Here is a 22027-nt window from a genome sequence, read left to right on the forward strand (position 1 = left end):
TAGTTAAATCCTAAGATGCATAGTGGATCGGACAATCGTGAGCCAAAAAGGGAAAGAAAATGTCACAAAGCCAGTGAGAGGTCCATCAGAAGCATTTGGTCCAATTTGGAGTTTGTTGGGATATAAAAACTGCAGACGCACCATGTCAAAATGGAGTGGCTGGGGCAAACTGGGCAAACAGTATCTCACTCTGTATTTCTTACAACCACATGTGAATCCACAATTATCTAAGAAGACAGATAGATTGATAAGAGATAGATCAACAGATGGAGGTAAATGAACTAACTTTTCAAGCATACAATTTGTAATAAATATTTGTTTCACTGAAATAAATATGTATTTAGCACACCTATTTGAATAGACTCTATTACAGTAACCTAAATCCCAGTATCTAATTGGGTCTATTTCTTAAGTTCATATTCTGTGGCATTGGTTGGCCTGTTAATGTGTCAATACAACACAATTAAAAAGAAAAAAAAAAAAAAAAGAAAGCATGGCTGCCTGTTTTCAAAAAGCCATGCAGTACAAGCAGCAAAGAATTAGAGATGCTGAGATCTGCAAATAAAAGCAATAATAGCTGCCATTTGATGGTCAAGCTGGCAAGAGCAGTGAGTTTTTTTTTCTTTCTTTTTTTTTTTAAGGTTTATTTATTCTTAAGAGAAAGAGAGAGAGAGAGCGCACAAGGAGGGGAGGGGCAGAGAGGGAGAGAGAATCTGAAGCAGGCTCCAGGCTCCAAGCTGTCAGCACAGAGCCTGATCTGGGGCTTGAATCCATGAACTGTGACATCATGACCTGAGTCGAGGTCAGGCACCTAACCGACTAAGCCACCCTGAGCCATCCCGGTGCCCCAAGGGCAGTGGGTTTCTTAGTAACAATCTTACTCTGCACATTTATGTACTACTTAAGATGTGGATAGTATCATCTAGTAGTTCAGAAAAACATTACATCATTTCCAACCTGAGTGCTATCCCATCCACAATAACATGGGTGTACTGTGATGCTAACTTAGACAACAAGTAATCAAGTAAGTAATTGCTCCACAAGTTCAGGTTGTGTTCATGCTTGTTTTTTGTAGAACTGACTTGAAATTAAGCTACCAGTCAGACCAGGAGTAAAATACTTCACAGCTTAGACCCATTAAGCAACATAAGAGACAAACGAAAAAACCCCAAAAAGCAAAAAACCCAAAATAACCTTTTGGAAGAAACTAGCTGTCTCAGTTGGTAGAAAATGTAACCCTTTATCTTAGGGTCCTGAGTTCAAGCCCAACCTTGGGCCTAGAGCTTACTTTAAAAACAAACAACACCTTGTGAAACATTTTCTTTGCAGTGCCTCGCTTCACTTGGCAGCCCAACCCTCCAGCCCTTTCTGCCTCTTCTAGACCCATTTGGTTCTATGCCTTTACCTACTTTGGGAAGGTACGAGGGCACATGATGCACGCAGTGACTTGCTGGGATCCTAGACATTTTTTCATTGGCAGTCAGTTCAACTCACCAAATCCTTCATCAAGACCTACTCCTGCTGGTTCCGTCACTTGCCCCTCACCAGCGCCGCTGCCTCTTTCCAAACACTCACTCTTCTCACGCTCCACACCACAGCAGTGCCCCGTCTCACTCTCAGCGGAAGGCCTTGATTTTATTCCCTCTGTGAAAAATGAGGCCATCAGCCCTGAGGATCATCTACTCCTCTGCTCTTGCTGCCTCCATCAGAACTGGCTCTCATTCTCCTCCTCGTCTTCTTTCATGAATATCTCTCGTTTATCTATAGGTGACAGAACCCAAGGTGGTGGCACTAAAACTTTATCCGTTTTTCCATCTATATCCTTTTTTAAGCAAATTGCGCTGCATCTGGGGCAAAATGACTGCATATGTACCTGGACGGCCTCTGGACAGTCCATGGATCTTAGCTTGGTGTAGCCTCATTCTGATTCATCCAGGACGAAGGAAAGAACGCAGGTTTTCATAGTTGTGTCAAAGGAAAATGGCGACTGAACTGCCAGGAGGAGATGCTACTTTCTTCTATAATGTCTATAACAGATCAGGTTTTTTCACTAACAAATTCAGCCAGAAATTCCCAGGGAGATTAGTCTTCGGCTTTAGAGGACTTACAGAAGCGGATGGTTCTTCTTTTGATTCTAACACTTAAAGAAATAGCTTTTCATTACAGTTGCTGTTTTGACACAGGCAAAACAAAAAGGCTTATTAAATCACGGAATTTCAGAGCAGAACTTTACTACCTGTACAAAACTGCAGGGACTCTGGAACAAGTAAGTAAGCCAAATCATTAAGAAAGTTATAAATGTGGCTTTTAACAAGAAATTATAGAAAACTAGAATGCCGTCAATTACATTTTTATTGAAAAATAGCTAAGACAGAATATATACATTATTTTTTTAAAAGCATGTTTTTGGTAAAATGATGAGCTTTCATACAAGGGTCACTGAAGTTTCACTAACTCCTATCAAAGTGGCACTTTTATTTTCCTAGATGAACATTTTGCTTAAAAAGAGAGAAATGAAAGGAGAAAAGAAAAAGTAGGGTCTCTAGTGCCCTCTGGTGAAACTTCCTGAGATTGGGTATCCAAAAAGAATCCAGCTCATGAAGGAAGAAAGTTAAACAGCAGAATTACTACCTGACAGATTGTGATTTGCTGCCTTGGGCAACCTCAGAGGATGCCTTGATCTCAGGGAAAGTGTTCCAAGTACTGACACTCAGCCCAGCTCATAGCAAAAAATACTTTCTTCCTAAATTTTCACTGTCATTGTCTTCTTAAAAAAACAAAAAACTGTCATTATAAGTGTGAGAAAAAAAATGTGGGAAAGTCTCTAGGTATATTCAGGTTACAATCCAGACCAAAAAAAAAAAAAAAAAGTTACTAGAACAGCAAACATTATAGCTAAAACTTACTAGCATGGAAAAAGAGCTCTTTCAGGGGTCCCTAATGCTTAGCCCTGTCTTCATAACGACAGATATCATTGTTCTAGCCGACTCTATGTGTACAGTTTCTGGGAGAAGATGACCTTTTCCTCAGATTTCAGGAAGCAGACCTATTCCAGACGAGGGCCATTTCTAAATGTAAAATCAACAGAGTCTAAGCTCATTCTCCAGACCAAATACTTTGGACTTCAGTTTCTTCAGTTCTCCTTGTATCTTATGTGCCCGCTTATTGCTGTCACGCACCTCACACAGAATGGCAAGATCCTGGTTTGCCTGGGCATTAAGTGTTGCCTAGAGAATGGAAAAAAAGAAGAAATGATTATGGCACGTGCCAGGGGAAGAAATCAGTCACAAAGCCTGGCTCTGTGGCTCCTTTTTGTGAGACTCGTAGTACATAAGGTACATTCAATCCTTAGTTTGCTTAATGACTAACTAAAAGAAGGAAAATGTAGAGTAGAATTAAAGCAGAAAAGGCATGAGACTCTCTGCTTTCCCACACAACAGTAAAGAAGTCATGAGACAAGAGATCATAAACAATAACGAGTAAAAAAAGACACCGATATGAACATTACTGATAAATTTGCCAGAGAATGAAAGAAAGCATCTCTTCTTTTCCATAATTGACCTTGTTTGGCACATAGCAATCATTGAAGATATGTGGATAACTGGTTAAATTTCCTTAAGAAGGATCCTGAGGCAACCTGCATTCTAAATAAAGTTGTTTGATAGGGAAAAATTACTTTATTACTCAATTACCCACTTTCTCCACTGGTAAAACAGACAGTTTTTAGTACAAGACAGTCTCTTGTACTCTACTTCTTGAACTAGGAAGGATGGAGCTTTCTGCTAAGTTTAGCTTAGACAGAAATGTAACGATGCAATCAATGATTTCAGTCCACTTTGTCTTCCCTCTGGTGTGTATTTGCTAAACTGATTTTAGTGAGGCCTACAGGATGGTGATGCACTAGTGTCTACGCATCTCTCTTCGGAGGAGCCCTCACGGCCATGTCTCCTCACTTGCAACCCTTTTCTCCCTCTCGGTCATTCAGAATCAGCGATTACCTTATAAAGTATTTGCTCCAGGTCTTTCAGCCTCTGCCGGAGACTCTTTATATCTGTCTTAAAGCCTTCTACCTCCAAGATACGCCGATTCTCCAAGGCCTCATAGCGTTTTGTCATCAGCTGTAAGCGCCTCCCCATCTTGTTAGTGCGATCCTAAATATAGGGACATGGCAAGGCAGTTTTGAAGATGAAGGAAGCATACCCTGAACCATCTGCACTTCCCACTCCATCAGAAGTGCAGAGAATTTTGTACCTTGAAGATCTCTCTCCTCACTCCCTCTTCCTCACGAATTCGGGCAAGTTCTTCTTCTAGGGAAATGCACTGCTCTTGATACATGTTGGACAGTTTTTTCTCTTGTATTAACTTATCCTTTAGGGACTGTAGGTCAGAAGGGGAAAAAAAAATTACAACTTTGTTAATTCAAATAGCATCTAGGCAGTGAAAGAAAAGAAAGAAAGGATTTCCAGAAGTCTAAAACAAGTCAAGGAACAAGACAGCAAGGAATTTGGAGAATATCTGAAAGCCTCTATTTTCTAGAGGATTCTCTTAACCTCTTTCTGAAGTGTACATAATAGAAATTCTTTAAAATATAACAAATATTTTGCCTCTGATAAGGATCAGATAACGGAGCTCAGAACTATTTCAAGTAAGATATTACAGTACATGTTTTGGAACACATTTCTGAAGTTTTTCTTTATTTAATTTTCTGAAGTCTATTTATTTTTGAAAGAGAATGAGAGCACGAGCAGGAGAGGGGCAGAGAGAGAGAATCCCAACCAGGCTCTGTGATGTCAGTGCAGGCTTGTCAGTGTGGGCTTAAACTCACAAACCGTGAGATCATGACCTAAGCTGAAACTAAGAGTCGGCCACTCAACCGACTGAGCCACCCAGGGGTCCCTGGAGTTTTTCTTTAAACAGAAACAACAACATATATTATATATGTTCCATCAAGCAGCCAGAAGATCTATAAAAACCTAAATCAGATTATGTTTCTTCCTTACACACAATCCTTCAAAGACAAACAATGTTTAGAGCTAAATTATTCTTACCAGGGATGCACAGGCCCTAGAAGGCCCTCCATGACTGGCTGCTGCCCACCCCTCCCAATGTCTTTGCTTTCCATTTCCTTCTTTTTTTTTTTACAAATAGTTTATTGTCAAATTAGTTTTCACATAACACTCAGTGCTCATCCCCACAAGTGCCCTCCTCCATGCCCATCCCTCCTCCCCCCCACGTCCATCAGTCCTCAGTTTTTGTCAGCATTCAAGAGTCTCTCATGGTTTGCCTCTCTCCCTTTCCCCTACCATTTCCCCCCTTCTTCTCCCCCTTGTTCCCCCGTCAAGTTCCTCCTAATCCTCCTATACGTGCAAACATATGATATTTGTCCTTCTCTGCCTGACTTATTTCGCTCAGCATAGCACCCTCAAGGTCCATCCATGTTGCTACACATGGCCAGATTTCATTGTTTCTCATTGCCATGTAGTATTCCATTTCCATTTCCTTCTTGCTTATTCCTCTATGACCACATGATATTCTCCCTCTTCCCTGAACATACTTTTTTTTTTAATTAAAAAAAATTTTTTAAGTAGGGTCCCAACCCAACATGGGGCTCGAACTTATGACATTGCTCTACTGACTGAGCCAATCAACTGAACCTTTCTGAACATACTTTAAACTGGCTTTTCCCTCTGCTTGGAATGCTCATCTGTACAGTAGGCTCTGTACCATTTTATAGGTCTCAGCAAAAACACCAGGTGTTAACAGAGGGTCCCCGTGCTTCGCTACAAAAGTAGACTTTCAGCACCTACATGTAATCTTCATATAATCTTTTTAATTCCTTAATACCACTCGTAAAAAACCTATCAGTTTAAAAAATATATTTTTGAGAGAGAGAAAGAGAGCGAGTATGCACATGCATGTGGGGGTGGGGGAGCAGCACAGAGAGAGGGAGACACAGAATCCAAAGCAGGCTCTAGGCTCCAAGCTGTCAGCACAGAGTGGGGCTCGAACTCACAAACCATGAGATCATGACCTGAGCCAAAGTCGGATGCTTAACTGAGCCATCCAGGCGCCCCAATCATTTTCTTTGTTAATGTTTCTATTCCTTCTCACCCATTAAAGTTTTTTTTAATGTATTTAAGTAATCTCTACACCCCATATGGGGCTCGAATTCATGACCCCAAGATCAAGTTGGATGCTCCTCCAAGTGAGCCAGCCAGGTGTCCCCGTTCTCACCCATTAAAATGTAAACACCATGAAGGCAGGCCTGGTCTAACTTATCTACTACTGGAACTCCAGAGCCTAGCCCATAGTAGGAGTTTAATAAGTATTTGTTCAATGAATAAATGAATCAATCAGTAGTTTAATTTTCTAAATCTCTAAATTCTGTAATGATAATACTACTCTTTGAAACCTATTTCTTGGGGCGCCTGGGTGGCTCAGTAGGTTAAACATCTGACTCTTGGTTCAGCTCAGTTCGTGATCTCACGGTTCATGGGTTCAAGCACATCGGGCTCTGTGCTGGCAGTGTGGAGGCTGCTTGGGCCCGTTCCCCATTCATGTTCTTTCTCTCTCTCTCAAAATAAACTTAAAAAAAAAAAAAAACTTTCTTATCATTATTATTTTTTAATGTTTACTTGCTTTTGAGAGAGAGAGTGCATGCATGAACAGGGGAGAGGCAGACAGAGAGGGAGATAGAGGATCCCAAACAGGTTCACACTGACAGCAGAGAGTCCAACGTGTGGCTCGAACTTGAGAACCACGAGATCATGACCTGAGCCAAAGTTGGATGCTTAACCAACTGAACCACTCCGGTGTCCCCAAAAACCTATTTCTTGAGGCTCTGCTATAACATTTTGGGGACTGAATGAATCTTTTATGACAATTCTCAGGCTCTCTGAAATTCCCTGAGTTCTTTCAACTTTTCCAGAAAACTTAACAATTTAAGAAATAAGAAAACTACCTTAACATATTCATTTTGGTGATGATGACTCTCATGAATGACTGGCCAAACTTTTCTACCTTTGTCTTCTTTCTTTTTACACTGCATGCTGTATTGCTTAATCTTTGACATCAAATGATCCTTTTCAAGCATCCATGACTTCTCTTTATTTTGGTTTTCAAATCTGAGTTGCAAAAAGTCTTTAGTGCTCTCGTAGAGAAGTTCTTGGGTGTGATGGAGACTATGAAAGAAAATACAAATGTAGACACGGAGATGCTTACATAGCACATACAATTCATAGTTCTTCAGACGAAGGGAAGATATAAGTACGTTAAAAATTGTGAAATCTGTGAGTTCTGTAAAATATCATTAGCACTTTTGAAAACACAATCTGGTCACTGGCAATCTTACATGTTTTACTGGACAAAGTGTACTGTACTTTCTCATGCTCATTGGCTAACAGACTGGGCTTTATAGATATTTTCCTAAACTTCAGGTTATAGAACTAAAAGACTTACAGAAATATTTGCACATTGCCTCCACAAATGTGGACTATTCCCTGACTGAGGGTTAATCCACGTTCTAAAATGTCAAGAAGAGTTTTACTTATGCTGTGCTGCACATGTAAACTACTTGGTATTGAATCTTGTCCTTTTCTCAACATCAACTTCCTCCATGGAGGCATCGTGGCAACTTTATGCCCGTTTAGTTTCTTTACGCTCCAAAATTCCATATCAGCTTAAATCTCTATCCCTGTGCTGTAATTCGACACTTGCTTATACACTATGCTATTTTAACTGTCAACAGGCATATTTTCTGTTCTTTTTTTAAAGTTTATTTATTTTTAAATGTTTATTTATTTTTGAAAGAGAAAGCATGAGTGAGGGAGGGGCAGATAGAAATAGGGGACAGAGGATCCTAAGCAGGCTCTGCACTGATAGCAGCAATCCCAGTGTAGGCTAGAACTCAAGAACTGTGAGATCATGACCTGAGCTGAAGTCAGACGCTCAAATGACTGAGCCACCCAGGCACCCCTAAAGTTTATCTTGAGAGACAGAGAGACAGAGAGAGAGAGAGAGAGAGAGAGAGGCAGGCAGAGAGAATCCCAAGCAGGCTCCATGCTATCAGTTCAGAGCCTGACACCCGACTTGAATTCACTAACCATGAGATGGTAACCTGAGCTGAAATCAGGAGTCGATGTTTAACCAACTGAGCTACCCAGGTGCCCCCATTTTTCTTTTTTTTTTTTTCCCCAAAAGATTTTATTTTTAAGTAATCTCTACACCCAATGTGGGGCTGAAACTCACAACCATGAGATCAAGAGCCATATGCTCCACCAACTGAGCCAGCCAGGTGTCCCCCCATGCATATTTTCTAACCTGAGTGAAAACATATGCTTTATTTATCATTTACTTTTGCACTGCTACCACCAGATTTTCAAGGACAGTACCAGCTGCTAAACAGACACAAAGTGCTGAATAGATTACCACTACTACTGAGATTTTGGAATAGATGAATGATGTTTCTATCTTTAAAAAAGGCTATCCCTAGAAGTTGGCAATAAATCAGTTTAACATCAACACCTAGAAAAATACTGTATCAGGGGTGCCTGGGTGGCTCAGTCAGTTGAGCGTCCGACTTAGGCTCAGGTCATGATCTCCTGGTTCATGGGTTTGAGCCCTATGTCGGGCTCTGTGCTGACAGTTCAGAGTCTGAAGCCTGCTTCAGATTCTGTGTCTCTCTCTCTGCCCCTCCTCTGCTCATGCTCTGTCTCTCTCTGTCTCAAAAATAAACATTTAAAAAAAATATTGTATCAAATGATCAAACTGCTTGCAAAGAATATGAAATACCATGAGGCAATCACTGTAATTTTCCACTAACCAAATAATGTCGGACACACTTAGTTCTTTTCATGAGTAATAGGATACACAGGGAAGGGGGAAATGATAGCATAATGCAGACACAAAGCAGGGTAACTGTTACCAGATGAATGTATATTTGTTCAGGTATTCGTGTATGTACATAAAGAGAGATTGATTCAGTTACCACAAAGATCTCTCTTGCTTTAATGAGTTATTTTATTCTATCTTACATTATGTTCTCAATTACAAAGTGGGCGAGTTTGGTCTTGTTAACGTATAAATGGTTAGAAAGACACCTGAAGGACAGTCATTAATGGCCTTGGATTTCATGCCATTCAATATCCTTAGGATGATCCATCTAATGTAAGGGATTGATCATGTGCTCAGATATGCAGATGATGCTAAACTAGGATTCATATTCATATTCTAGAAGACAGATATAAAATTATAAATTACTGTGACAATTTAAGAACACTGTTCCCTTAAAAACAATTAAAATCCAATGAAAAGCGAAAATGCTATGCATAAGGCCAAAATGCCAAAAATAAAAACGAAGGTGGAGAAGTGCTGGCAAAATGCAAACATACTGCACTGTGTTCAAAGAAACAGAGCCTGCAAGAGCCAGAAGGCATTTCCTACCCTGCACTGGCCAGAAACCTTAATTTAAGTATCACATCCAATTTTAATCCTCATACATTCAAGTGGAGGAAGAGGCACTAGAGAGGTTTAAGACGACAATAAAATAAATAAAGCGATGAAAACGTAACATGAAAAAAAAATTTAAATGTAGAACGGTTAACACAGAAAAGAGGCAGTAAGGTGCAGCTTGATAAGGATCACCAAGTACTCAACAAATGTTTATTGTGTGCCTATTGTGCACATAGGGTAGGACAGAGGCTACAGCAAGCCCCTTGGGGGACAGACATACTCTAATAGGTGATTCTAAGTGCCATCAGAGGCCTACTAATCATTATAGCAATGCGGAGAAGGAAAAATTTAATTCTGCCTGGGGAAGTCTTCAGAAGAGGTGACAATGCACAGCAAAGTATCCCATAAGCGATAGAGATTATTAGTTGGACTGAGAATAAGGTAAATTATAGTCATAGAGGAAGAACTGAGACTGAAAAGGTTAATTTGGTGCCTGGTGATGAAATTCCTAGTAATTCATGTTAAGATGTCAGGACTTTATCATAATAAGACAAATGGAGAGCTATCAAATGTTTCTGAGCAGTTGGTAACTCCTAATGGAGGTGCTAACTCAGAATAGGGAAGAAGACTGTAGAATGCAAAGGGATCAATAACAGGAGGAACAGTTAGATTACCGCAGCAATTTAAACACGAATATAGCTTGGGGCCACCTGACTGGCTCAGTCGGTGGAACATGTGACTTTCGATCTCGGGGTTGTGAGTTTGTGTCCCACGTTGGGGGCAGACATTACTTTGAAAATCATTAAAAAAAAAAAAATAGCTTGAACCAACGTAAGAAGAATGAGAGATGAGAGGGAGAGAATGGAGAGGTTTCCCAGGCCCATACCCGATAGGGCTTGTAATATGGGAACAAGAGAATGAGGAGTTGAAGATAATCGTGAAGGTTCAAGCTAGGGAAACGGGCTGGATGTGATGTCATTAAAGTAAACGGGGAAAAGAATGAAGTAGTAGGTGTGAGATGGGACAAGAGGGTGTTTATTATGAAAGAAAAGGTTTGGTTTCGGTCATGGTGATTTGGAGGTGTTCGAATGTATTCAAGTGAAGGTGTCCAGTGGGGTCACTGGAAACAGACAATAGGCCCAATAGCTAAGGAGGGTTACACAGGCAGAATAATCAAGACAGGTGTTACAGAAATAAAAGGAAATTAGTTTCAAAGAGAAGATGATTCGAGGTGCCACACACACAGAACAACATGAGTTGCAATGAAGACTGTCAAGGGAGAACTGGTTACGGAAATTAAGAAGTCAAGGATGACCTTAGAGAAGGCCTGCTCATTAAAATGGTGGGGAGGAAATCAGACTGCATAACAGTGAGGGAAGGCAAGTAGGTAAGGAATCAAAACAGTAAGGACAGAGAAGTTATGGGGTTTTGTACATTCATGAAGGATAAAAGAAAAGGTCCCTACTGTACTGGGTCAGATAACACGTCGGCGGATAAGAGAACATTTCTTAACCACCGAGAGCAAGCTAAAACACTAAAGTGGATGCAATGGAACATGTGGATACATGCCAGCTCTTCAAGAAACGAATCGACAGTAACTCCTAGAGAAGCCTGGACACCCACCTACATAGAGGCAGGGGTGTCTGAGGAAGACAGATTTGTCAAGGTCCGTTTTAGTTCCATGGTCCTACGCTGCTGAAGTACAGGACTGTTCACTTTTTAAATTTTATTTAAAAAAATTTTTTTTAATCTTTATCCTGAGAGAGAGAGAACACAAGCACACAAGTGAGCGCGAACGGCGGGAGGGGCAGGGAGGGAGAGAGAGAATCCCAAGCAGGCTCTCTACTCTCCAGTGCAGAGCCTGACACGGGGTGTGATCTCATGAACCCTGAGATCGTGACATGAGCCAAGATCAAGAGTCGGACACTTAACCAACTGAGTCACCCAGGCCCCCAGGACTGTTCGCTTTTAAGCCACTCAGAAAAACGTAAAAATCTGTCAGGTACAGCTTTCTTGAACACTCACCTTTTGGTAAGCTCTTTGATTTTGTCCTGATTTCTCTGGTGATGAACTTGTATTTCCTCAATGCGGATCCGTCTATCCTCCATGAGCCCTTCGACTTGCTCTCGAGAAAGCCTGGTCTGTTCCTCCAGCTGAGCTTGCAGTGCTTCCACCTAGGTGGGCCAGACACGGTGGCGTGCCCACTCCGGCCTTGTTTCCCATTTATTTCTTACCTCTAAAAGTCAGCTGTTCTCCCGAAAAATGTAAAACACAAAACAAAAACCCACAAGCAAACAGAAGCCCAGCAGCAAGACATATAGAAGAAAAATCTTAAGCATCCTCCTTTTAACTTAACGTCTTATAAATGGGGCTGGGCCACGCAAGAGCAGGTTCTGTCCACACTAAACAAAGCTTCTACATCACACATAAAAAGCTAGGAAACCCAGTTTTATCTACCCTAAGGGTCTCATCTTTTCACTGTCTCCTATTTTGGATTTTTAGGACTGTCTTCCTTTTAAGATTCCCTAGTTGCACAGAAATAGAATGACTCTTTTCTTCAGTTTTCAATTTAAAAGGTGGAGCAAAATCAGTGTAATGTAATTTCCTTCTCTGATTCTGGCTGTCAGGACTCCAAATGGAGATACTGGCCAAAGGTAGAAACTGTCATTTAAAGCAACAGACTCCTCTTGTGCCCCCAGTAAGGACAGGAACTTGAGTGCAACTACATGAAAAATCCTGGTTGCAAATCATACACAATTACCAGGTGGTAAAAGGATGATTCATGACTTTCCTAGGCCAAATGTACTTTTTTTAATGTTTATTTATTTTTGAGAGAGAGAGTACAAATGAGGCGAGGAGCAGAGGGAGAGAGGGAGAGAGGATCTGAAGCTCACAGCACAGAGCTTGATGCAGGGCTCAAACTCATGAGCCATGAGATCACGACCTGAGCTGAAGTCAGATGCTCAACCAACTGAGCCACCCAGGCACCCCTAGAATACATGCACTTAAATAAACGGATTTACCCCCAGAGGTCAATCTATCAGCACAGATCCCCTAGGCCAATCAGAAAGGGAATTCTTACTGTATGAGAGTTTTGTTGGAAAAGGCTTAGCATATAAGCTAAAGGAACAGAAGGTTTAGAACAGGCTTCTAGAATGGCTCAAAATAGAACAATGGTTTAAAATATAAACTCCTGGAAATTAGGAACAACCTAAATTTTCTTAATCACTTAATGCCTAGATGTAATATGTATGTAAGGAGATATTTATATGATAACAAAACTGTGCTACGCAAAGCTAAAGTTGTGGACAGAAACTGTTCTGGTCTGCCAAAATAAAAAATAATTTTTTAAATGTTTATTTTTGAGAGAGAGAAAGACAGAGTGCAAGCAGGGGAGAGGGAGAGAGAGAGGGAGACACAGAATCTGAAGCAGGCTCCAGGCTCCGAGCTGTCAGCACAGAGCCTGATGTGGGTCTCGAACCCACGAATCGTGAGATTGTGACCCGAGCCGAAGTCAGACACTTAACCGACTGAGCCACACAGGTACCCCCAAATTAAATTTTTTACCTGCAAGATAAGTGTTTGTATGTCTCTCTGGTATTGCTCAGAACTTTCTTCTTTTTCTCTCATTGCTGGTTTTCTTTTGTTTATTTTAGAATCTAAAACAGAAAACAAAAATTAATCAAGACCTTTTTTTTTCCTTTTGGCTACTTGAGCATCAGCATTAGCTCTGCAGAGGAGTCTGGTTAGGTTTACCTGTAAGAGAAGGAAAGGAAGAAGAATGAAAACATCCAATGGGTATAGTTAATAGTTTTTCAAATGGGAACTTTCTAAAGGAACTCTGCTAGGATGTCTTCTGGATAATATTTACCTTTCTGAAGAATAAACACTAAATTTTCTTTTGGCGTTGGGTCTATTCTCTTCATAAAATCTTATTTAATCAGAAAAGGTAGAATAAGGGAAACTAAGTCTAAGCACCTGGTTATGATATATCACCCAATTTTCAAAAGATAGGATTATTTTAAAAGTAAGCAACACTAGGACCCTGCCTGCACCTGCCAGCCAGAGGCCATTTATGGGGATTGCAGGGGAGGTGAGTAGCACTTCCTAGGAACCCAGAGGCAAGATGGAGCAGGACGCTTTAAGACATTGGGGTTTAAACCCCAGCCTAGCACCAGGGAGGCTCAGGAGTCGGCAGAGTGCGACAAACCGCCTCATTTGTGTCCAAGTGGCACTGTGAGGAGGCTCCTTGCTGTGGCGTGCAGAGTGAGACACTTTAGGAAGTCTGGGTTTGAACCCCAGATGAGCCCCAGGGAGGCGCAGGAGACTGTGGAGCGGGGGTAGGGGGGAAGCCCTACTCACACTGCGCAGCACTGTGAGCAATGAACAGTGGTTTGAGACACCCAACTGGGGAGGGGAGACTAGGGTGTCGCCATTTTTTTCCCCATCACCAACAAAGTGGGGCCTCAGGGACCGGACAATGGGCCCACAGTGGAGGCCTGATCTGCCTACACCAAACCACGCTCCACGCCCCTCTGACACCGGTACCTGGGTATCTGCCGGAGCAAGAGTGACAATGACCAACCAGAGAGCCCCTCCTCTAGACCAGCACTGCCACCAGTTTTAAGGCACACAGCGGTTTTGCATTTTCTGATTTAATTCTTGGACAATTCTTATTATATATACTTTTTTTTTTCTTCCTTTTCTCCCACTATTTCTTCCCTCCTCTAGTCTGCTTATTCTGGTTGTTGGTTTGTTTAAGCAGACATATTTAATCTATTCTCTTTATACCTATTCTTTATCTCCTTCTTTACTTTCCTCTCTCTCTGGATGAAGCCATATAGTTTCTCTGCCTGGTCAATTTTCTTTTCTTTTACCTCGCCCCTGTCATTTCTCTCTTTGTATAAGATAAGGCCTTTTCCACCACCACCACCCCTCCACCCCGTTTTTTGTTTTTTTTGTTTTTTTTTTTTCCAGGACTACATCAACAAACAAAGCAAAGCAAACCTGGTGGAGGGTCCAAAACATCACTATGAGTAGGGAGATAAAGCAACCGGAGTCGTAACAACAGAGAGCACATAACACACTCCAAAAAATACCTCCTGAAGGGCCAGGCCCTGGACCCCTCTTGAATATAGTAGTGCTCACAGGTGCAGGCACATAACAAGCTTTTAAAACACATAAAGGACAATAAACTAGCCAAAATGACGAAACGGAAGAATTCTCCTCAAAAGAAATTCCAGGAAGAAATGACAGCTAAAGAATTGATCCAAACAGATATAAACAATATATCTGATCAAGAGTTTAGAATAATAGTCATAAGATTAATCACTGGGCTTGAAAAACGCATAAAAGACATCAGAGAATCTACTGCTGCAGAGATCAAGGAAGTAAAAGACAGTCACCACGAATTAAGAAATGCTGTAAATGAGGTGCAAAATAAACCAGACGTGGTGACAGTGAGGATTGAAGAGGCAGAGCAGAGAATAAGTGAAATAGAAGATAAAATGATGGAAAAAGATGAAGCTGAGAAAAAAGTGAGAAGAAATTTCTAGCCCACGAGGGAAGAATTAGAGAACTAAGTGATTCAATGAAACATAATAATAACCATATCACAGGAGTTTCAGAATAAGAAGAAGAGAGAGAAAGGGATGGAAACTGTACTTGAACAAATCATAGCTGAGAACTTCCCCAATCTGAGGAAGGAAACAGACACTGAAATCTAGGAGGCACAGAGAACTGTCTTCAGATGTAACCTGAATCAGTCTTCTGCACGACATATCATAGTGAAACTGGCAAAACAGAAAGATAAAGAGAGAATTTTATCAGCAGCTGGGGACAAACAGGCCTTAACCTGTAAGAGTAGACACATAAGGGTAGTAGCAGACCCATATATTCTGGCAGGCCAGAAGGGAGTGGCAGGAAATATCCAATGCGCTGAATAGGAAAAATATGCAGCCAAGAATTCTTTATCCAGCAAGCCTGTCATTCCGAATAGAAGCAGAGATAAAGGTTTTCCCAGACAAACAAAACCTAAAGGAATTAATTACCACGAAACCAGCCCTGCAAGAGATCCTGAGGGGGGTCTGTGAGGGGAATGCTGCAAAGACCACAAAGGACCAGAGACATCACCATAAACATGAAACCTACAGAAAACACAATGACACTAAATCGTATCTTTCAATAATAATGCTGAATGTAAATGGATTAAATGCTCCAATCAAAAGACAGAGGGTATCAGAATGGATGAAAAAACAAGATCCATCTATTTGCTATCTGCAAGAGACCCATTTTAGACCTGAGGACAACTTCAGATTGAAAGTGAGGGGATGGAGAACCATCTATCATGCTACTGGAAGTCAAAAGAAAGCTGGAGTAGTCATACTTATATCAGACAAACTCAATTTTAAACTAAAGGCTGTAACAAGAGATGAAGAAAGGCATTATATCATAATTTCAGGGTCTATCCATCAAGAAGAGGTAACAATTGTAAATGTTTGTGCTCCCAACTTGAAAGCACCCAAATACATAAATCAATTAATCACAAACATAAGCAATCTTATTGATAAGACTACTGTAACTGCAGGGGACTTTAATACTCCACTTACAGCAATGGACAGATCATCTAGGCAAAAAAATCAATAAAGAAACAATGGCCTCAAGTGATACACTGGACCAGATGGTCTTGAGAGATATATTCAGAACTTTTCATCCTAAAGCAGCAGAATACATATTCTTTTGGAGTGCACATGGAACATTCTCCAAGATAGATCACATACTGGGTCACAAAACAGCCCTCAATGAATATAATTGAGATCGTACCATGCATATTTTCTGGTCACAATGCTATGAAACTGGAAATCAGCCACAAGAAAAAATTTGGTTAGCTTCCAAATTCAGGAAGGTTAAAGAACATCCTCCTCCTAAAGAATGAATGGGTCGGGGCACCTGGGTGGCTCAGTCGGTTAAGCGTCCAACTTTGGTTCAGGTCATGATCTCATGGTTCGTGGGTTCAAGCCCTGCGTCGGGCTCTGTGCTGACAGTTAGCTCAGAGCCTGGAGGTTGCTTCAGATTCTGTGTCTTTCTCTCTCTCTCTGACCCTCCCCTGCTCATGCTCTCTCTCAGAAATAAAACATTAAAAAAAAATTTAAAAAAAAGAATGAATGGGTCAACCAGGCAATTAAAGAAGAAATTAAAAGATATATGGAAGCAAATGAAAATGAAAACACAACAGTCCAAACTCTTCGGGATGCAGCAGAGGCAGTCCTAAAAGGAAAATACGCTGCAGTCCAGGCCTATCTCAAAAAACAAGAAAAACCCCATATACAAAATCTAACAGCACACCTAAAAGAACTAGAACAGCAAAGAAACTCCAATGCCAGCAGAGGAGAAATAATAAAGACTAGAGCAGAAATAAACAATATAGAACCCAGAAAAACAGAAGAACAGATCAATGAAACTAATAGCTGGTTTTCTGAAAAATACACAAAATTGATACACCCCTAGCCAGACTTCTCAAAAAGAAAAGAGATAGGACCCGAAAGATAAAATCATGAATGAAATTGGACTTATCACAACCAACCCCTCAGAAATAGAAACAATTATCATAGAATACTATGAAAAATTACATGACAACAAACTGGACAACCTGGAAGAAATGGACAAATTCCTAGACACCCACACACTACCCAACTCAAACAGGAAGAAATAGAAAATTTGAACAGACCCATAGCTAGTAAAGAAACTGAATCAGTTATCAAAAATCTCCCAACAAATAAGAGTCCTGGCCAGATGGCTTCCCAGGGGAATTCTTCCAGACAATTTACAGTACAGTTAATACCTATCCTTCTCAAGCTGTTCCAAAAAATAGAAATGGAAGGAACGCTTTAAGACTCATTCTGTGAAACCAGAATTACCTTGATTCCCAAACCAGACAGACATCCCACAAAAAAGGACAGGCCAATATCTCTGATGAACATGGATGTAAAATTCTCAACAAGATACTAGGAAATCAAATTCAACAGCATATAAAAAGAATTATTCACATGATCAAGCAGGCTACAAGGCTGGTTCAATATCTGCAAAGCAATCAACGTGATATATCACATTAATAAAAAAAGGGTAAGAACCATATGATCCTGTCAACAGATGCAGAAAAAGCAGTTCACAAAATACAGCATTGTTTCTTAATAAAAACCCTCAAGAAAGTCGGGATAGAAGGAACATACCTAAACATCATAAAAGCCATATATGAAAAGCCCACAGCGAATATCATCCTCAATGGGGAAAAACTGGGAGCTTTCTCTCCGAGATCAGGAATATCAGGGATCAGGATGTCCACTCTTACCACTATTGTTTAACATAGTGTTGGAAGTCCTAGCATCAGCAATCAGACAACAAAATGAAATAATAGGCATCAGGGTGCCTGGGTGGCTCAGTCGGTTAGGTGTCTGACTTCAGTTCAGGTCGTGATCTCAAGGTTCGTGGGTTCGAGCCCCGCATCAGGCTCTGTGCTGATAGCTAGCTCAGAGCCTGGAGCCTGTTTCAGATTCTGTTTCTCCCTCTCTCTCTGACCTTCCCTTGCTCACGCTGTCTCTCTCTCTCTCTCAGAAATAAATTTAAAAAATAATAATAATAGGCATCAACATTGGCAAAGAACAAGCCAAACTTTCACTTTTCGCAGATGACATGATACTCTACATGGAAAACCCGAAAGACTCCACCAAAAGTCTGCTAGAACTGATACATGAATTCAGCAAAGTCGCAGGGTACAAAATCAATGTACAGAAATCAGGTGCAATTCTATACACCAATAATGAAGTAACAAAAAAGAGAATTCAAGAAATTGATCCCATTTACAATTGCACCAAGAAGCATAAAATACCTAGGAATAAACCCAACCAAAGATGTAAAAGATCTATAAGCTGAAAACTATAGAAAACTTATGAAGCAAATTGAAGAAGATACAAAGAAATGGAAAAACATTCCAAGTTCATGGACTGGAAGAATAAATATTGTTAAGATGTCAATACTACCCAAAGCAACCTACACAGTCAATACAATCCCAATCAAAATTGCACTGGTATTCTTCTCAAAGCTAGAACAAACAATCCTAAAATTTGTATGGAACCACAAAAGACCCCAAATAGCCAAAGTAATGTTGAAAAAGAAAACCAAAGCAGGAGGCATCACAATCCCAGGCTTTAGCCTCTACTACAAAGCTATAATCATCAAGACAGTATGGTATTGGCAGAAAAACAGACACATAGACCAATGAAATACAACAGAGAACCCAGAACTGGATCCACCAACTAATCTTTGACAAAGCAGGAAAGAGCATCCAATGGAAAAAAGACAGTCTCTTTAGCAAGTGGTGCTGGGGGAACTAGACAAACAACATGCAGAAGAATGAAACTAGGCCACTTTCTTGCACCATACACAAAAATAAACTCAAAATGGATGAAAGACTAACCTAAATGTGAGATAGGAAACCATCAAAACCCTAGAGGAGAAAACAGGCAACAACCTCTCTGCAGCAACCTCTCTGACTTCAGCTGCAGCAATTTTGACATGTCTCCAAATACAAGGGAATTAATAACAAAAATGAACTACTGGGACCTCATCAAGAAAACCTTCTGCACAGCAAAGGAAACAATCAACAAAACTAAAAGGCAACCAACGGAATGGGAAAAAATGTTTGCAAATAACATATAAGATGAAGGGTTAGTATCCAAAATCTATAAAGAACTTACTAAACTCAACACCCAAAAACCAAATAATCCACTGAAGAAATGGGCAGAAGACATGAATAGACACTTCTCCAAAGAAGACATCCAGATGGCCAACAGACACATGAAAAGATGCTCAATGTTGCTCATCATCAGGGAAATACAAGTCAAAACCACACTGAGATACCACCTCATACCAGTCAGAGTGGCTAAAATTAACAACTCAGGAAACAGATGCTGGCGAGGATGTGGAGAAATGGGAACCCTCTTGCACTGTTGGTGGGAATGCAAACTGGTACGGCTGCTCTGGAAAACACTGTGGAGCTTCCTCAAAAAATTAAAAATAGAATTGCCCTATGACCTAGCAATAGCACTACTGGGAATTACCCAAAGGATACAGGAGTGCTGATTCATAGGGGCACATGTACCCCAATGTCTATAGCAGTGCTCTCAACAATAGCCAAATTATGGAAAGAGCCTAAATGTCCGTCAACTAATGAAAGGATAAAGTAGATGAGGTTTACATATACAATGGAATACTACTTGGCAATGAGAAAGAATGAAATCCTGCCATTTGTAGCAATGTGGACAGAACTAGAGGGTATTATGCTAAGTGAAATAAGTCAGTCAGAGAAAGACAGATATCATGTGTTTTCACTCATATGTGGAACAGAAGACCATGGGGGAAGGGAAGGGAAAAAAATAATTACAGAGAGGGAGGCAAGCAAACCATAAAAGATTCTTAAACACAGAGAACAAACCTAAGAGTTGATGTGGGGGGCTGGGGAGGAATGGATGATGGGCATTGGGGAGGGCACTTGCTGGGATGAGCACTGAGTTCTGTATGTAAGTGATGAATCACCAGAATCTACCCCCAAAACCAAGTGCATACTATACATACTGTATGTTAGCCCATCTGACAATTAATTTTTTTTAAAAAGCAACACTCTAAAATTACACTGAACAAAATTTCAAGGATGATTCAAGAACTTCATGCTAAGACAATAGATCTTAAAAGTTCTCAACACACAAAAAAATGTGTAACCATGTGTAGTGATGAATGTCATCTACACTTATTATGGTGATCATTCAGTAACATATACAAACACTGAATCCTTATGTTGTAGATTCAAAACAAGTGTAATATGGCAGTTACATCTCAATTTTCTAAAAAAAGGCAAAGAAAGAAATAAAACTGAGATTTCCATTTTAAAAAAGAGAGAAAGAGACAGGAGACTGAGGCTTAGAAGCTAATTACTATTCTGTGATCCCAGAAGTAGTCCAAGTCTGTTTTATGACTTATCACCATGTTAATTTTTTATTTTACTTTATTAAAACATCAGGGAAGGTTGAAGGAAAGAAAGCTCAGTAAGATCTGAAACCAAAGACACCATTATGAACATTCATTATCACTACACAGTAGAAAAAAATTCTAATCATGTGCACTATGTTTTTGAATTCTGCATCAATGAGAATTTATAATATTGTGGCTGGTACCTGTTCTAGAAGCCGAGGAAGATTCATTCTGTTCACATGTACCTACAGCCTCGATAGTCTTTTGGAAAATGCTGACCTAAAGAAGCAAACCAATAAAAATTAAAAAAAAAAAAAAACAGTACAGAATTAGCCTTCCTATAAATGTCATATCTCACTTTCTAGCTTTACTTCTGTAGATCAAACACTATTTGTCAAAACTGCCATAATCATATAAGAAGGTCATGCATATGAGATACCAAAGTGGACAAAGTAACAAACTGGATAAAATTCAGTGCTCGTGATATATACTAAAAAATTAAATTTCAAAGTTATGTAGTAGTATCTACTGAAAGAAAGGGGGAGGGGGTCCTTGACAAAGGCCTTAGGAAAATAATGGGAACACAAAAGTATGCATATGTAGATACATATAAAGATGCTCACTGAAGCACTGTTTATACAAGTATAAAAATGGAAATACTTTATATGCACAAATATTTCTATATGAATGGAAAAAGAATTTTATCTCTGGGATATATAATTATGGGACACTGCCACTTTTATATGAAGGATTTTTCAAATCTATCTGTTTTTAATAAAGACCATACATTACTTTTATTATCAGCAGAAATGAAGATTAGAAAAGAAACCTGAGGGGCACTTGGGTGGTTCAGTCGGTTAAGCGACCGACTTTGGCTAGGTCATGATCTCACAGTTTGTGAGTTCGAGCCCCATGTTGGGCTCTGTGCTGATAGCCTGGGGCCTGGAGCCTGCTTTGGATTCTGTGTCTCCCTCTATCTCTGCCCCTCCCACTCTCATGCTCGCTCGCTCTCTCTCTCTCTCAAAAATAAATAATAAACACTAAAAAATGTTTTAAAAATAAAAAGAAACCTGAATATTACACTAACTGTACTCCTGTTTTCCTCTCTAATCTCCCCCCAAAACATCTACTCTTCTATGCTTTAGATTTCTAAATAATAGGGGCACCTGGGCAGCTTAGTAGGTTAGGCCTCTAACTTCAGCTCAGGTCATGATCTCGGGGTTCATGAGTCTGAGCCCTGCATTGGAGTCTGTGGAGTCTGGAGCCTGCTTCAAATTCTGTGTCTTCCCCTCTCTCTGCCCCTCCCCAGCTCACATTCTGTGTCTATCTCTCTCAAATGTAAATAAACATTAAAAAAATTAATTTCCAAACAATAAAATGAGGTAAAACAATACTGCTTCCCAAGTTTCTTTGGGAGAAAAATAAATAAAATCACAAAGCTCTCTGTAATTATAGCAAATGCTTCGAAAACTTAGGGGCTATGATAGTTAATTCTCCTTCTATCTTCTTTAGCAAGTACCAAAATTGCCCTTATTGTGGATCCCACCCTGTATTT

The 22027-nt window shown here is 40.2% G+C and overlaps 1 protein-coding gene across 2 annotated transcripts in view; it reads right to left on the reverse strand.

The window, feature by feature from the left end:
* Positions 1-2334: 2334 nt before the first annotated feature.
* Positions 2335-22027, reverse strand: part of CCDC77 (coiled-coil domain containing 77) — a 33923-nt gene continuing 14230 nt past the window's right edge. For both annotated transcript variants that reach the window (XM_039236376.1, XM_039236377.1), the window contains 7 exons: positions 20676-20751; positions 13018-13109; positions 11476-11624; positions 6962-7181; positions 4252-4377; positions 3999-4151; positions 2335-3227 (listed from right to left, as the gene is read on the reverse strand). In XM_039236376.1, coding sequence (XP_039092307.1) covers positions 3081-3227; positions 3999-4151; positions 4252-4377; positions 6962-7181; positions 11476-11624; positions 13018-13109; positions 20676-20751 — 963 coding nt within the window. In that variant the 3' untranslated portion in view covers positions 2335-3080. The remainder of the gene's footprint in view (positions 3228-3998; positions 4152-4251; positions 4378-6961; positions 7182-11475; positions 11625-13017; positions 13110-20675; positions 20752-22027) is intronic.

This window comes from Hyaena hyaena, unplaced genomic scaffold (assembly GCF_003009895.1).
Source record: "Hyaena hyaena isolate Hyena2069 unplaced genomic scaffold, ASM300989v1 scaffold_108, whole genome shotgun sequence".
Lineage (NCBI taxonomy): Eukaryota > Metazoa > Chordata > Mammalia > Carnivora > Hyaenidae > Hyaena > Hyaena hyaena.